This window comes from Aethalodelphis obliquidens, unplaced genomic scaffold (assembly GCF_003676395.1).
Source record: "Aethalodelphis obliquidens isolate GAN/ISIS:26980383/991018 unplaced genomic scaffold, ASM367639v1 scaffold10, whole genome shotgun sequence".
Classification (NCBI taxonomy): domain Eukaryota; kingdom Metazoa; phylum Chordata; class Mammalia; order Artiodactyla; family Delphinidae; genus Aethalodelphis; species Aethalodelphis obliquidens.
In genome coordinates this window covers 25,072,959-25,089,735 of record NW_020837954.1, presented here as the reverse complement: position 1 = coordinate 25,089,735, position 16,777 = coordinate 25,072,959, and the positions used below count along the sequence as shown (strand labels likewise).

Sequence of the window (16,777 nt, the reverse complement as noted above, 5' to 3'; positions counted from 1 at the left end):
GGACGCGCAGACTCAGTGGCCATGGCTCACGGGCCCAGCCGCTCCGCGGCATGTGGGATCTTCCCGGACCGGGGCACGAACCCGCGTCCCCTGCATCGGCAGGCGGACTCTCAACCACGGCGCCACCAGGGAAGCCCGCTTCTTTTTTTTTTTTTTTAACCATTGCTCTTATTTTGAGATTACTATTTGGTTAACCCTTTCCTTAACTAAAAAGAAAGAAACAATAGATTGAGCAAAATATTATTAGAGTCAGCCTAGATGTTATCCTAACATCTACTTTATTTTTAACTGATAGTAAATATAGTTTTTAGAGTAATTGTCTTCTGTTAATGGATCTCTTCATTCTTAACATCTGCAAGTGGTGCTCTTCCTACTGTATGTGTTGCTGGACAATAAATTTTCAATTTCCATGCTAGTCAGAAAAAGTGTGGCACCAGTAAATTAAAGGTGATTGAATAATACAGTGTTTAGTTCTCCATGCTAATGGAGTAGTGATGCACATAATTCAAAGTTAACATTTTTGTTTTGCTTTGGAATATACTTTACCAATATATTGGTAAAGAGGGCTTGTCACATTTTAAGCTGTAAGTATGTTTATAGATTCTGTTAAGTTTAAGTCATCTAATAATGAGTTATTGACGTAAATGTGTCAAATGACAGCAAATGTAGCTAGAGATTAAACCGTTGAAAGCCAAGATGATTAATAATCATGACAATGAGTGTGTTCTTGAATCAAATAAAATGAATGACACCTGTTATAAGGTAACTTTTTAAACTCTTTTTTACCTTCACAGGGAGTATCTTCAGACCCAAACTTTCTGTTACGGTGGAATCCTTTTGTTGATGGTGCAAATACTGGCAAGTAAGTTGTTTTTCTAGCTTAACTTTATTTTACTTAATTATATAAGAACAGTATTTGATGGGGAGTGCTTTATTCTAATAAGCTTTAATTTTTTTCTTATAAAAGTTATACTATGCCTTTTGTCAGTGAAAAGCTTCTGACTTCTTTAAATTGCCCAAAGGCATAATGTGTTGATCATTAAGGCTTTGTGGTTTTGTTCTTTAAATCAAAATACAGTATGTGTGGTGTTAATATACTGAAAGATGAGCTACATGATCTCATGGGAAAAAATACGATAGTAGGAATCAGAAAGCCCCAGTTCTGTCTCTGCAATGTGGTTACTTCATATTCTAGACCTGTCTTTCCTCAACGATTAAGTGACAGGGCTGACCTAGATGAGTTGTTCCAAACCTATTAGTCCATTGCAGTGCCTAGAGAGCTCTTTGGAAATACAGATTCCTGAATCCCCACATTAGGCCTATGGATCTGGGGTTAGCAGAGTATGGCCTGTAAGCCTATAAACCAGATCTGGCCCAATGCCTATTTTTGTACATCCTACAAACTAGAATGATATTTACATTTTTTAATGTTTGAAAAAAAATCAAAAGAAGACCACTGTGACCACTATATGATTCATAAAGCCTACAAAGTTTACTGTCTAACCCTTTATAGAAAAAGTTTGCTAACCCCTGCTATAGAATACAGTCTTTGGGAGTGGAATTTAAGAATCCTGAAAGCTTCCCAATTGATTGCAATGACTATGGATAAATGTGTGGAACCAGTGGGCTAGATGAGTGATTCTCAAGTTTTGATGTGCCTGGAGGATCACCTGGAAATCTTGGTAAAATGCAGATTCTGATTAAGTAGGTCTAGAGGGTGCATTTATAAAAGTTTCCATGGGAATTCCCTTGCAGTCCAGGGGTTAAGACTCTGCACTTTCACTGCTGAGGGCCCTGGTTCAATCCCTGGTTGGGAAACTAAGATCCTGCAAGCTGTGTTGTGCAGCCAGAAAAAAAAAAAAAGTTTCCAGGTGATACCAATGTTGCTCATCTGTGGACCCCACTTGGAGTAACAAAGGGTTTGATGATCAGCCATTTGAATCTATGATTCACTGTGGATTCCAACTCTAAAATTCTGAATCTCTTTTTCACTACTAAGTTTAATTTCATTTTTATTACATATTAAATGTTGCAAAGCATAACGATAAAGTAAAAAATACTTCATATTCACTTTATAAAAACTCTATTTTATAGTCATACTAATACAGTTTGACAGAATGAGATCTTAGGTCTTCCTGTAGCTTTTAAAAATACTCTGTACCATGGTCTAATTGTCTTTCATATCCCCTGAATAGAAGCAGATTTTAATGCACATGTAATGCTCTCTCTGTGTTTTATGTTGTCATTTATCACCATCTAAATTGCATTTTTCTCTTTGTATTAGATCAACCTCAAAACGTGCAATACCACCTCCCCTACCTCCTAAGGTGAGCTACTTAAAGATTTTCAACAATATATCCTTGTTTAAATAATAAAATAAATTTTTTAAAGAACTTCATTGAATTTATTCAAAATTCTCTTAAACATATTTTAGGGTACAGTTTTCCTCAAGAGCATTATTATGAAGATGTAAAAATATATTAAAGAAGATTTCATGAGAAATATAATATTTTTATAGCTATTAGAAAAAGGCAAAGATAGGTTATTACTCATTTGAGGCAATACTTGACCACATGGAGGGGAGTTTATCATTTACAGTCCTCATTTATTACTACAGTTGGACAGTGCACTAGAGTCATACTTTATTAAGTCACTTTCCTTGCTTGTTTGTAGTTATTAAATATTTTGTGGATTATGTATGTGATTTTATTGGTTATAAAAACGTTATCAGTTTGGGGTTAGGGCTGCTTAAAAGTCACATGGCAAGTTCATAGTTGTGTTGGGATAGTAACTCAGCTCTTGCTTGCCTTGCTTACTTGGCCCAGTGAATTGAACTATACAGGAGAAAGAAAAAAAGGCATATTCTCCTCCCCCTAAAGTCTTTGATGCATAATAATAACAAAGTGTTAATGTTTTATGTCCAAATGTATTAAAGTACTTCCGTGTCTTATTATCAACTAGCCAAGGATAAGCAGTTACCCTGAAGACAACCTCCAAGATGAAGAAAAATCATCAACTGTAAAACGTTGTCCTGATTCAGAGAACAGAGCTCCCCAAGTTCTCAGAAGACAGAGTAGCCCAAGTTGTGGTCCTGTAGCTGAGACTTCCTCTATTGGTATGGCTAGCAGTATCAGCAGGCCTGGAGTGCATACAGCTAGATACTGTGATCTCGGTAAATAAATCAAAGTGAAGGCTGAAAAGAAAGCCATTTTGTTCATATTTTAAAGAATGTCTTTTTTCTTTAGTCAATCTTATTACTGTTTGAAGCTTTGTGAAGCTTCTTTAAAGTTCCACATGGGTGGACTATAAATAGATTCAATCCAATTCAACCCTAATTTGATCCCTTACTAAATATTATAGGATCTAGAAAGATGAATGGATGACCCTGCCCTCTGGAAGTTCAGGGTCTATAGCAGAAGTTATACCAATGTGCACATAATATCAGACAAGACATTTTGTTTAAGTGTCTCCTACAGTAAGTAACTATACGTAACAATGCAAGAGATCTCTGAGGGAGATAAGGATAGGGAACAGAGGAGGTAGGCCCTTGCAGAGGTTTAAAGGGCTTGGTGAGCCTTTAATAGGTGGAACCAATACTGACAGGCATTCTTAGAGAACAAGAAAGAATGAACAAATGCACTGAAGCAGGAAAATCTAGAATGTATTGGAAGTACAGTCTAGTATGGTAGAAGTGTGAGCTTTTGAAGGGTATATACTGGGAGATAGGACTTAAAAAGGTAGGGTGAAGTTAAATCATGAAAGGCCTTGAATATCAGCATTAGTAGGTCAGATTTCATTTTTCTCACAATGTGGAAAGACATTTGTTGTTTTCATGGATTAAGACCACTGCTATAGATGCAGTGCTGCCTCTACATGAGCTAGAGAAAGGCACCAGAGATACTTTAACTCATCTGACAGTAGAGAATATGTCCCTATAAAGGAACACCCAAATGGAAAACAAGTACTGGGGGGGAAGGGGAAATTATTTTTCAAGGAAAGTACTTACTTGTATGGTCATTCAACTTTTAACCATGATTCTCTTTAGGAAATGGTGATGGTATTTCAAAACTCATTAGTGAAAACACAGAAGGATCAGCGCAAGCACCACAGTTACCACGAAAAAAGGACAAGCGAGATTTCCCTGTAGGTATAACAGGTGTTTGGTGATTAGTTGTAAATAATACTGTATTTATCATATAAAGGGCATAGTCTGTTTAATTCAAGAGTTTGAATAACTGGATTTCTAAATGTATAAAGTTTTTCTTAAGGCTTTAAGAGGTCTTACAGTATTAAAAATCACTTTTCCCACAGAAACCAGTAATCAATGGCCTCCCACCCACCCCAAAAGTGCTGGTAAGGAATATTTTTATGTGAACCATTTGCCAATTTTTCTCTCTTTAGAAGCAACAGAATATTGTTTATTTGCTATCAAGTATCTTGAGCCATTGAAAGGAAGGATTCATAAAATACAAAGGCATTAAATGCATTTGGATATACCATGGATCAAATCATGTACCCTAATTTGAGTGAGTTAGTTAGAATTGGGTAAATTTCACTTTTTATAAATACGGACAGTTGGGTTCTCTGATTAGCCTACAGAGGCCAATTTAATTTTAATGTGATGATATTACTAGTACTGTGTCCTCTTCATTATGTTGGTTAAATATCTTTCTACCCCTGAAGCCATTTTTACACTGAACTATACACAGTGAAAAGGAACAGGGAAGCTTCTGTTAACTCTTGTTCTCTGGCCCTTCAGTAGAACCTACCTAAGGTAGTTCAGCCAGTCGTATGAATGGGTACCTTATAAATTGTGCCTTTTTGTATAGTAAAAGTTTAGTGTAAATATCAGTCTTTTGTCTCTTATCACTATTATGGAGGTATACTGCAATTATAATCACTATGATGTTACTCAATAAAATCATTCATTGTTTCCCATTATTAAATGTTAGTCCTAAAGATAAGTAGTGATGTAAAATTCCTAGAATGTATCATTGACATATGTAGACGTTTTGATAAATTTGATATTTTTGCTGTAAAGTAGTGGATTACACAAGGAAACAGTATAAAACTCTCTTCATCGAAAGGGTTAAATTATATCAAAATATGAATTTTGTAATGAGACCATAAATATATGCAAATAAGAGTTAGTTTAACATTTCATAATAATCTTAGCTATTTTCTAAGAATGTATAAAATTATCTAATCAAATAAGTCAACATTTCTTTCTTTATAAATAAGATGGGAGCATGTTTTTCCAAAGTCTTTGATGGCTGTCCTTTGAAAATAAATTGTGCAACATCCTGGATACATCCTGATACAAAAGGTAACATTTCTGAATTTTTATATATATCTCCAACAAAATATTTATTATCAGAAAAGATCCTTATGATCAGTGAACTGAGGGCTTTTTACTTTAAAAGTTCAACTTAGAGACTAAGGAGTGTAGGTATTATACTATTTAATGTAACAACCTAAATAGGTAAATAGTTTTAGTTTAAGGCATCAGAATTCAAGAGTGAGTATACAGGAACAGTTCCTGCTTAAAGGAGACTAAAGAGACATCACAACTGATTGCAACCATGATTTTGCATTTTCATTTATGTAAAAGGACAATAATACTGAGACGATAATCGCTTTCAGTAAAATCAGAATATTAGAAAATAGTATTGTTTCAGTGTTAATATCCTGATTTCGATCATTGTTCTGTCGTTGTATAAGACCTTTTTATTTTTTTTTAAGAAATGCACACAAATATTTAGGAATAAAGGGGTATCATGCTCATAACTTAAACAGTTAAGAAAATGAAAACAAAAATGTGTGTACAGAGAAAGAAGGATAAAAACAAAAGTAGTAAATGTTAACTTTTTTTGTATATGTGTAATCACATGGTGTCTTTCATTTTTTTAGAATTTTAGAATTTTATTTATTTTTTATACAGCAGGTTCTTATTAGTTACCTATTTTATACATATTAGTGTATATATGTCAATCCGAATCTCCCAATTCATCACACCGCCACCACCACCCCCACCCGCCACTTTCCCCCCTTGGTGTCCATACGTTTGTTCTCTACATCTCTGTTTCTATTTCTGCCCTGCAAACTGGTTCATCTGTACCATTTTTCTAGGTTCCACGTGTATGCGTTAATATATATTTGTTTTTCTCTTTCTAACTTACTTCACACTATATGACAGTCTCTAGATCCATCCATGTCTTTACAGATGACCCAATTTCGTTCCTTTTTATGGCTGAGTAATATTCCATTGTATATATATACCACATCCTTATCCATTCATCTGTTGATGGGCATTTAGGTTGCTTCCATGACCTGGCTATTGTAAATAGTGTTGCAGTGAACATTGGGGTGCATGTGTCTTTTTGAATTACGGTTTTCTCAGTGTATATGCCCAGTAGTGGGATTGCTGGGTCATATGGTAGTTCTATTTTTAGTTTTTTAAGGAACCTCCATACTGTTCTCCATAGTGGCTGTATCAATTTACATTCCCACACTCTCTCCACCATTTCTTGTTTGTAGATTTTGTGATGTTGCCCATTCTAACTGGTGTGAGGTGATACCTCACTGTAGTTTTGATTTGCATTTCTCTAATAATTAATGATTCAGAGCAGCTTTTCATGTGCTTCTTGGCCATCTGTATGGCCATTTCTTTGGAGAAATGTCTGTTTAGGTCTTCTGCCCTTTTTTGATAGGCTTGCTTGTTTTTTTTTAATATTGAGCTGCATGAGCTGTTTATATATTTTGGAGATTAATCCTTTGTCCGTTGATTCATTTGCAAATATTTTCTCCCATTCTGAGGGTTGTCTTTTCATCTTGTTTGTAGTTTCCTTTGCTTTGCAAAAGCTTTTAAGTTTTATAGGTCCGATTCATTTATTTTTGTTTTTATTTCCATTACTATAGGAGGTGGATCAAAAAATATCTTGTTGTGATTTATGTCAAAGAGTGTTCTTCCTATGTTTTCCTCTAAGAGTTTTATAGTGTCTGGCCTTACACTTAGGTCTTTAATCCATTTTGAGTTTATTTTTGTGTGGTGTTAAGAGGTGTCCTAATTTCATTCTTTTACACGTAGCTGTCCAGTTTTCCCAGCACCACTTATTGAGGAGACTCTCTTTTCTCCACTGTATATCCTTGCCTCCTTTATCGTAGATTAGTTGACCATAGGTGTGTGGATTTATCTCTGGGCTTTCTATCCTGTTCCATTGATCTATATTTCTGTTTTTGTGCCAGTACCATACCGTCTTGATTACTGTAGCTTTGTAGTATAGTTCAAAGTCACAGAGTTTGATTCCTCCATCTCCTTTTTTTTCCCTCAAGGCTGCTTTGACTATTCAGGGTCTTTTGTGTCTCCATACAAATTTTAAGATTTTTTTGTTCTAGTTCTGTAAAAAATGCCATGGGTAATTTGATAGGGATTGCATTGAATCTGTAGATTGCCTTGGGTAGTATAGTCATTTTGACAATATTCTTCCAATCCAAGAACATGGTATATATCTACATCTGTTGGTATCATCTTTAATTTCTTTCATCAGTGTCTTATAGTTTTCTGCATACAGGTCTTTTGCCTCCGTAGGTAGGTTTATTCCTAGGTATTTTATTCTTTTTGTTGCAATGGTAAATGCGAGTGTTTCCTTAATTTCTCTTTCAGATTTTTCATCATTAGGGTATAGGAATGCAAGAGATTTCTGTGCACTAATTTTGTATCCTGCAACTTTACCAAATTCACTAATTAGCTCTAGTAGTTTTCTGGTAGCATCTTTAGGATTCTCAATGTATAGTATCATGTCATCTGCAACAGTGACACTTTTACTTCTTCTTTTCCAATTTGTATTCCTTTTATTTCTTTTTCTTCTCTGATTGCCATGGCTAGGACTTCCAAAACTATGTTGAATAACAGTGGTGAGAGTGGACACCCTTGTCTTGTTCCTGATCTTAGAGGAAATGTTTTCAGTTTTTCACCATTGAGAATGTTTTCTGTGGGTTGGTCATATATGGCCTTTATTATGTTGAGGTAGGTTCCCTCTATTCCCACTTTCTGGAGAGTTTTTATCATAAATGGGTGTTGAATTTTGTCAAAAGCTTTTTCTGAATCTATTGAGATGATCATATGGATATTATTCTTCAGTTTGTTAGTATGGTATATCACATTGATTTGCGTATATTGAAGAATCCTTGCATCTCTGGGATAAATCCCACTTGATCATGGTGTATAATCCTTTTAGTGTGTTGTTGGATTCTGTTTCCTAGTATTTTGTTGAGGATTTTTGCATCTATATTCATCAGTGCATTTGGTCTGTAATTTTCTCTTTTTGTAATATCTTTGTCTGGTTTTGGTATCAGGGTGATATTAGCCTCATAGAATGAGTTTGGGAGTGTTCCTTCCTCTGCAATTTTTTGGAAGAGTTTGAGAAGGATGGGTGTTAGCTCTTCTCTAAATGTTTGGTAGAATTCACCTATGAAGCCTTCTGGTCCTGGACTTTTGTTTGTTGAAAGATTTTTAATCATAGTTTCAATTTCATTACTTGTGATTGGTCTGTTCATATTTTCTATTTCTTCCTGGTTCAGTCTTGGAAGGTATACCTTTCTAAAAATTTGTCCATTTCTTCCAGGTTGTCCATTTTATTGGCATAGAGTTGCTTGTAGTAGTCTCTTAGGATGCTTTGTATTTCTGCAGTGTCTGTTGTAACTTCTCGTTTTTCATTTCCAATTTTATTGATTTGAGTCCTCTCCCTCTTTTTCTTGTTGAGTCTGGCTAATAGTTTATCAATTTTGTTTATCTTCTCAAAGAACCAGCTTTTAGTTTTTTTGATCTTTGCTGTTGTTGTCTTTGCTTCTATTTCATTTATTTCTGCTCTGTTCTTTATGATTTCTTTCATTGTACTAACTTTGGGTTTTGTTTATTCTTCTTCTAGTTCCTTTAGGTGTAAGGTTAGATTGTTTATTTGAGATTTTTGTTGTTTCTTGAGGTAAGCTCGTATTGCTATAAACTTCCCTCTTAGAACTGCTTTTGCTGCATCCCATCAGTTTTGGGTCGTCGTGTTTTCATTGTAATTTGTCTCTAGGGATTTTTTCATTTCCTCTTTGATTTCTTCAGTGATCTTGGGTTATTTAGAGAAATATTGTAGTACAAGAAACTCCTATATACTCAGAATCATCAGTTGTTTCTTTTTTTGACACCCTCACCATCAGATTATTTATTTATTTATTTTAGTATAGTTGATTTACAATGTTTTGTTAGTTTCAGATATACAGCAAAGTGATTCAGTTACTCATATACATATATCTCTTCTTTTTTAGATTCTTTTCTCATAGGTTATCACAGAATATTGTATAGCGTTCTCTGTGCTATACAGTAGGTTCTTGTTGGTTATCTGTCTTATGTACAGTAGTGTGTGTATGTTCATCCTTTTGCCACATTTGTTTTACTCTTTTCTGTCTATATGTGAATTTTTTTCTGAATCACTTCAGAGTGAGTTGTGGACATCATGCTCCTCTTCCCCTTATACTTCAGTTTGTATTTTCTAGGAACAAGAATGATCTGTTACATAATCACAGTACATTTATAAACATCAGGGAGTTTATCATTGATATAATACTGTCTTTTAATCCACAGTCCATATTTAAATTTTATTAATTATCCCAGTAATGTCTTTTATCATCTTCTCCCCCCTTTTTTCCCCAATCCAACGTCCAGTTCAAGTTCATATGTTGGATTTAGCTACCATGCCTTTAGTCTGCTTTAGTCTGGAACAGTTTCTCAACCTTTCTTTCTCTCTTGATCTTACCATTTTGAGGCTGCTTATTTTGTATAATGTCCCTTAATTTGAGTTTGTCTGATGAATCCTCATGCTTAGATCACGTTATGCATTTTGGGCAGGAATATCAGACAAATGTTTTTGTGCTCTTCTCAGTCCATCATATCAGGAGGCACATGGTATCAGCTTGTCCAAATACTAGTGATATTAACACTGACCAGTTGGTTAAGGTGGTGTTCACTAGCCTTCTCTTCTGTCAAGTTCCTATTTTTCCCTTTCTAAGTAATTGTGTAATTATTTAATTTCCCAAAGTAATTAACACATAATTAGTGTGAAGACTCACTGAGACTTCATAAATATCCTCTTGCTCATTAGACTTTCACTGACTAGTTTTAGCATCTGTTGACAATCCATTGACATCTATTGACAATTTCCCTTCTTTCTCATTTATTCACTTATGTTTGAATAAATGACATGTAATGAAAATTGTGTTTTAAAAAAGGATTTTATAGTAAGATAAAGCAGAGTTAGTAACAGAAAATATATCTACTTTTAAAAAATAAAGAGTTGGGGAAAGAGGTAAAGAAGGTAGCATGGGTTTTAGAAAATAACTTTTCTTTGGATTGGTGGGTGGCTATCTAACTCTTAATACCATTAAAATATAGGGCCATTATTTTAGTGAATGATTTCAGAAAATGATAGTAAATTCTGGTGATTTATCTCAACTATTTTAGATCAGTACATTATTTTTGGAACTGAAGATGGTATTTATACATTGAATCTCAATGAACTACATGAGGCAACGATGGAACAGGTAATTTAGGAGTTTTAACTCAAAAAATTAGTTTGAGTCAATTGAATAAAGTAAATATCTTAATTTTAAAGCAATTTATAATGGGCCTCAGTTTTAATTTTTATGATTTAAATATTTAAAGGGGTGAAATTGTACTCTTCACATATTCATGTTGAAAGATTTTTTTCCATAAGGTTTTGGTAATTTACTGAAAGGTAGAAAATGCTTATTTTTCTACTCTTTCAGACTGTTGCAGTTTGGAAGTTAAGGGGTAAGGGAATGAAAATTGGAGAGTTTTAATTACCTTTTTTTTTCTTAATAGTTATTTCCACGGAAATGTACTTGGCTCTATGTCATCAATAATACTTTAATGTCATTGTCAGGTATGTATATGATAAAAATGATATGAAAAATAAACAATGGATGAGCAGAGAAATGTAATTTTAATACACATTACTTTAAAATGTTGTTAATCAGGGTAATTATAATCTAGTATAGTTAACTTTTGAGACTTGCAGGTATTTTTTACAGTTGTAGAACTGGAAGAAACTTTGAGAAGGAACCTTGTTGTCAGAGCAGTACTTCCCATACCTGCCCAGGAACTACACAGTTGGAGAACATGACAGTGATTGTTCCCTGAGGCCATCCCCTTCTCCACAGTCTCTGTTACTATCACCTCCCTGCCTTCCACTGAGAATCAGCAGTCGAAGGGAAAGAATCAGAGGATCCAGATGCTTCCTTTCTTTGTAATCTTGAGCCAATCACTGTCTCTTGTCTCTCAGCCTCAGTTTTCTTTTTTTTCATAAATTATATCTTCATTTTTTAATTTATTTTTTATTGAAGTATAGTTGGCTTAGTGTCATGTTAATTTCTGCTGTACAACAAAGTGATTCAGTTATACATATATATACATTCTTTTTCATATTCTTTTCCATTATGGTTTATCACAGGATACTGAATATACTTTCCTGTGCTATACAGTAGGATCTTGTTGTTTAAACATTCTGTATATAATAGTTTGCATCTACTAATCTCAAACTCCCAATCCATCCCTCCCCCACTCCCCCTTCCCATTGGCAACCATAAGTCTGTTCTCTATGTCTGTGAGTCTGTTGCTGTTTCGTAGATAGCTTCCTTTGTGTCATATTCTAGATTCCACATATAAGTGATACCATATGGTATTCATTTTTCTCTTTCTGACTTACTTCACTTTAAGTGTGATAATCTCTAAGTCCATCCATGTTGCTGTGCCCAGTTTTCTTAATTGTAACATAATGATGATGGTAACAATAACAGCCTCACAAGATTGCTGTGAGGATCAAGTGAGATATCCAAAGTACTTAGAAAACTGTGAAGACTTACAGATGCTTGCTGGTGGAATTCATGTTATTCTGGACCACATATTTATTAATGAACTTGGACCAATGCTTTCAAGTCTTATAAATAATCAAATGGGTTCCAGAACAACCTATTCTAATTTTGTTGTTTGTATTTTTCTTTTTTCGTTGTTGTTGGGGGTGGGTGGGTGGTGTTTAGGCTTTTTTCCCCTAATTGTTACCTGCCAGAACCTATTTTCTTACATTTTAGATTTAAGTGGCTACCTAAAGGCTTGCTGCTCGCTTTCATTCTGATAGTAGAGTACAGTTGGCCCTCTGTATCTGCATGCACAGATTCAATTCAAAGATAGAATTTTTTTTTAATTCCAGGAAGTTCCGAAAAAACAAAACTTGAATTTGCCAGGCACTGGGTCACTATTTACATGCATTTACATTATATTAGGTATCATACATAATCTAGAGATGATATAAAGTATGTGGAAGAATGGGCATAGGTTATATGCAAGTACTACACCATTTTATATAAGGGACTTTTTATAAGGGACCTCACATTTTGGTATCCGCAGGGGGTCCTAGAACAATACTCTGGTGGGACCACTATACAAGGTAGTTAATTATTTCTCTCTGTTCCTTAATCCTAATGCTATCAACTATTTAAGTAGCATTTATCCCTTTCTCCACTTTGAAAAATTATTTCAACATTTCTTAAATTTTTTTCAGTTTTTTTGTTTGATACTCTTTCATGCTCTGTATCTCAATAGATACGTGATGATTACATCCTAGCTCTTATTTACTGTACTGTCAGGCTTTTCATTATTAAGTGTACCTTTCAGCTACTTATGCTTTAAAGCATCAGTGCTGATATAGTTTTAACTCACTGACAGATCATTATGAATTGTGGCCTAATTTAAGAAATGCCGTTTTCATAATTTTAAGTATGTGTGTGTGAGTGTGTATAACTTAAACTCGTCTACTAACCATCGCCTAGTAGAGAGTCTTCAGGAATTTGTATGTATTTGAGCTGATGACAGTGTATACAAAGAGCATATTATTTGATTGTCTATAAATGTCTTTTAAAAAACTGGGGTCCTCAAAATATTTAATCTCTTTGATTTTGATTATGTTTCCCCCAGTTTTTTTACTTTTGTTTAATAAAATATTAATATATCATATTACTATTATGAAAATAAACTTAAACCCAGATCTGTTTGAATTAACAATTCTGAGTTGTATTCATATAGAGTCACTTTCCTCTAACTCTCTTACTGCTTTTATCCCTATTTATACCTGTCTTTGGGAATAAGCTTAAAAGCCACACAGAGTACATCTTGTATATTTATAAAATAACTACAGAAAGGCAGGGAAAAATTAGCCTATAAATTGGTTCTTTCCAAATGTAGTCAAAATGACCTGTGGAACTGAATGAAGATAGGTAGCAGTGCTCAATAGGAGAAAACGTTCCGTTTAAGGGTCTGCATTTCTTTGCATGTGTGCACATACATGCACATGTGTTAGCTGCTTGGGTAGCTAGTTATATATAAAGTGGTACTGGAGAAAGGAAGGATGGTATAATGTTAGGCAGAATGTTTGCATTTTGAGAAAATACAGAAAATTTTGTTGAGGGTAAAACCATTTTTTTTTCATGTTTTCCAGTAGTAAAATAATAAAATACTATTTTGGGTTGTTATAGTACCATGTGATGTATATAATGAGTCAGAAAATGTTTACCATATATTCCCCTTTTTAATACAGCTGTGGTTTTGATTATATGGAAATTGTAGCTCTATTATCCCATATAAATTATAGGATATAATTGTAGCCCTACTGTATCCTATGATAGTTTGCTTTATTTTTCTTAGTATTTCAGTGTTATCTTTAAGACTTCATTCACAAACAGTTTTTAATCCAAGGTAATGTGGTAGATTATTGATAAATAGGACTATCTGAGAAAGATAATGTGGTATAGTTATATAATTTTCCATGTTGTACTGAAATAATCACATGTACATCATTGTAACTCACTCTGTTGTACAGTGTTTAACAATTTCTTTTCCTATGTTGGCTTCATTAAGGTTTACATATATTCTGCCCAGATCACCTATTAGTCAGAATATATCTAATTTATGTACTGGGAAACAAAATTATCTACTTTGTTAAAACTCATTTTACTTATTATCTTTCAAAATAGTATTAACTAGGTTTTTTTGTTTGTGTTTTTCTCTGTTTTGCTTGGTTTTTTGAACATGGCTGGACTCATCATTTTAGAAGGTAATTATCTTTTCTTTTGCTTGAAAATAGTATTTCTCTGCTTTAAGTAATTCTAATAAAAATAACATGTTTCTCTTTTATAGGAAAAACCTTTCAACTCTACTCTCATAATCTTATAGCTTTGTTTGAACAAGCCAAAAAACCAGGACTAGCTGCCCATATTCAAACTCATAGGTTTCCAGACCGCATACTACCAAGGTACAAAATATTTTGATTCTCCTGGGAGTGAGGGGAATTAGTGTTTATTTTTAAAACAGCCAGTCTTCCTTGCCCACTAAAAAACTTCCTTTGTCTTAATTTTGAAAGGTAGTTTACACTAAAGTAAATGTCATCTAGAATTCAAAAGATAAGTGTCTTGTAACTTGACTGTCTATGTCAATCATCCATAGAAGTTTTATAATATAGATTCCCAGGTCCTGCCTCAGTTCTACAAAATCAGATAGTTTGGGGTCAGAGTTAAAACGGTGGTTCTTAGAGCTCCTTGACTGGTTCTGATGGAACTGATTCACCCATCACTCACTGTTTGGGAACCACTGCAGTAGAGTACATTTATGTTGTCTTACATTTTCAGAAAGTTCGCTTTAACAACAAAGATTCCTGATACAAAAGGCTGCCACAAATGTTGCATAGGTGAGTAAATGCTGTTTCTCAAACTGGATGATTAGAACTTTTAACATCTTCAAAATTATCTGTAGAGTCTTATAGTATTAAGTGAAGGAAGGTAGGCTTTATATTTGTTCTAATAAGGAGTTAAGGGGCCATTGAAGCTCAGGAATGTATAGTTGGACATAAAAATGCTTGAAGATAATTGCTCTGATGCTTTCTCAGAGCATAATGTTCCTCGAATTTTTTAACCATAGTCCGTAAGGCTCTATCTCTGCTGATATCCTAGCTTTCATTTGACACTTACCATTTATTTAATGGTTATTGCTTAGTGTTTTATGAACATTATTATTTCAGGACTTTGGCCAACTATGAAGTTAGAGGGAAGAGTCCACACAAAACCACTCACTTCTGATACCAACTACAGGTTTGGGGAGTTCCCCAAACCACCTTCATGTTCAATAATTCACTAGAAGGACTCACAGAATTCACTGAAAGTGGTTATACTCTGGTTGTGGTTTATTACAGGGAAAGTATATAGATTAAAATCAGCCAAGGGAAGAAGTGCATAGGGCAGAATCCAGGAAAAATGCCAGATGTAGAGCTTCTGTTGTCCTTTCTCCATGGACTAATAGACAGCGTATGGACAGTGTTACTTTTCTGACAGTGATGTGTAACAATACACACAGAGCATTGCCAACTAGGGAAGCTTACTCAGCAACCTCAGTGTCCAGAGTTTTTATTAAGGCTCTATCACTTAGGCATGCTTGATTGCCCACATGGCTGGTCTCAGTATCCATCCCCTCTGGAGGTCAAGTGATATTGCCTGACCCAAAGCCCCTACCCTAAATTACATGGTTTGTCTTTCTGGCATTACTGTCCCCCACCCTGAGACTATCCAGTGTCGCCAACCCCCACTCTAAATCATATTGTTACAGTATACGTTGACCAAGGCCCCAGGCAAACAAAGACACTCCTGTCAGGCATGACATTCCTGAGGCTTAGACATTAACTCCCAGAAGAGAGGACAAAGACCAGACCTCTTTTGGGGCAAGGTGAAATTCTGTGCTATATAATTATCTTCTCTCACTTAACCCTTAAACAGCTTATGATACTTATGTCACTAGTAGCAGAACCTGGGATCACACCTGGTCTGTGGCTTCAAATTCTGGGCTCCTAACTTTCTGTTTATTATTGTTTAATCAGTGAGCCTAAACATTGATCTTCATGCTGCATTAGGTCCACAGCATACTCTCTAGTTATAAGCAGATTTCACGAGCATTTTTCTAGGGAGATGCAGGTCCATTTCTGTTATCAGATTCCCAGTATCTCTGACTCGGGAAAGGTCTCGATGCTTACAATCTGAGGTATAACTCATAAATATCTTAAGACAGAGCTTACTGCAAATAACTACTCTTATAATCAAAACATTACTGTTGATGGGAATCAAATTGGGGAGAAGGAAAGACCAATGTGAATTTCTGTAGATTTGAGTCAAGGAAGTTACATCTTTATTAAGTTGTAAAATAATTAATTATTTTCATCTTGTCTTAAGTAGACAGCTGTAAACTACTATACCAAAAATGGAATCATAGGACTTCCCTGGTGGCACAGTGGTTAAGAATCTGCCTGCCAGTGCAGGGGACACAGATTTGATCCCTGGTCTGGGAAGATTCCACATGCCACGGAGTAACTAAGCCCGTACACCACAACTACTGAGCCTGCGCTTTAGAGCCCGTGAATCACAACTACTGAGCCCACGCACCACAGTCACTGAAGCCCGCATGCCTAAAGCCCATGCTCCACAAAGGAAGCCACCGCAATAAGACCGTGCACTGCAACAAAGGGTAGCCCCCGCTCACTGCAACTAGAGAAAAGCCCCTGCACAGCAATGAAGACCTAATGCAGCCAAAAATAAATAAATAAATTTTTTTTTTTTTTTTAAATGGAATGATAGATTTCAGTTGCCTTCTAGACCTTTTTATTCACTAGACCTAGAATTCACT

At 34.9% G+C, this 16,777-nt stretch overlaps 1 protein-coding gene across 4 annotated transcripts in view; it reads left to right on the top strand.

Moving 5' to 3' along the window:
* MAP4K5 (mitogen-activated protein kinase kinase kinase kinase 5) overlaps positions 1-16,777 on the top strand; it is a 141,185-nt gene that overhangs the window by 100,936 nt on the left and 23,472 nt on the right. For 2 of the 4 annotated variants that reach the window (XM_027111192.1, XM_027111191.1), the window contains exons 16-26: positions 795-862; positions 2,285-2,327; positions 2,962-3,115; positions 4,046-4,143; positions 4,312-4,353; positions 5,242-5,326; positions 10,505-10,584; positions 10,886-10,946; positions 14,166-14,168; positions 14,252-14,366; positions 14,740-14,798. In XM_027111192.1, coding sequence (XP_026966993.1) covers positions 795-862; positions 2,285-2,327; positions 2,962-3,115; positions 4,046-4,143; positions 4,312-4,353; positions 5,242-5,326; positions 10,505-10,584; positions 10,886-10,946; positions 14,166-14,168; positions 14,252-14,366; positions 14,740-14,798 — 808 coding nt within the window. Of the gene's footprint in view, positions 1-794; positions 863-2,284; positions 2,328-2,961; positions 3,173-4,045; positions 4,144-4,311; positions 4,354-5,241; positions 5,327-10,504; positions 10,585-10,885; positions 10,947-14,165; positions 14,169-14,251; positions 14,367-14,739; positions 14,799-16,777 lie in introns of all 4 variants that reach the window. The other 2 variants (XM_027111190.1, XM_027111189.1) reach the window with 1 other exon arrangement.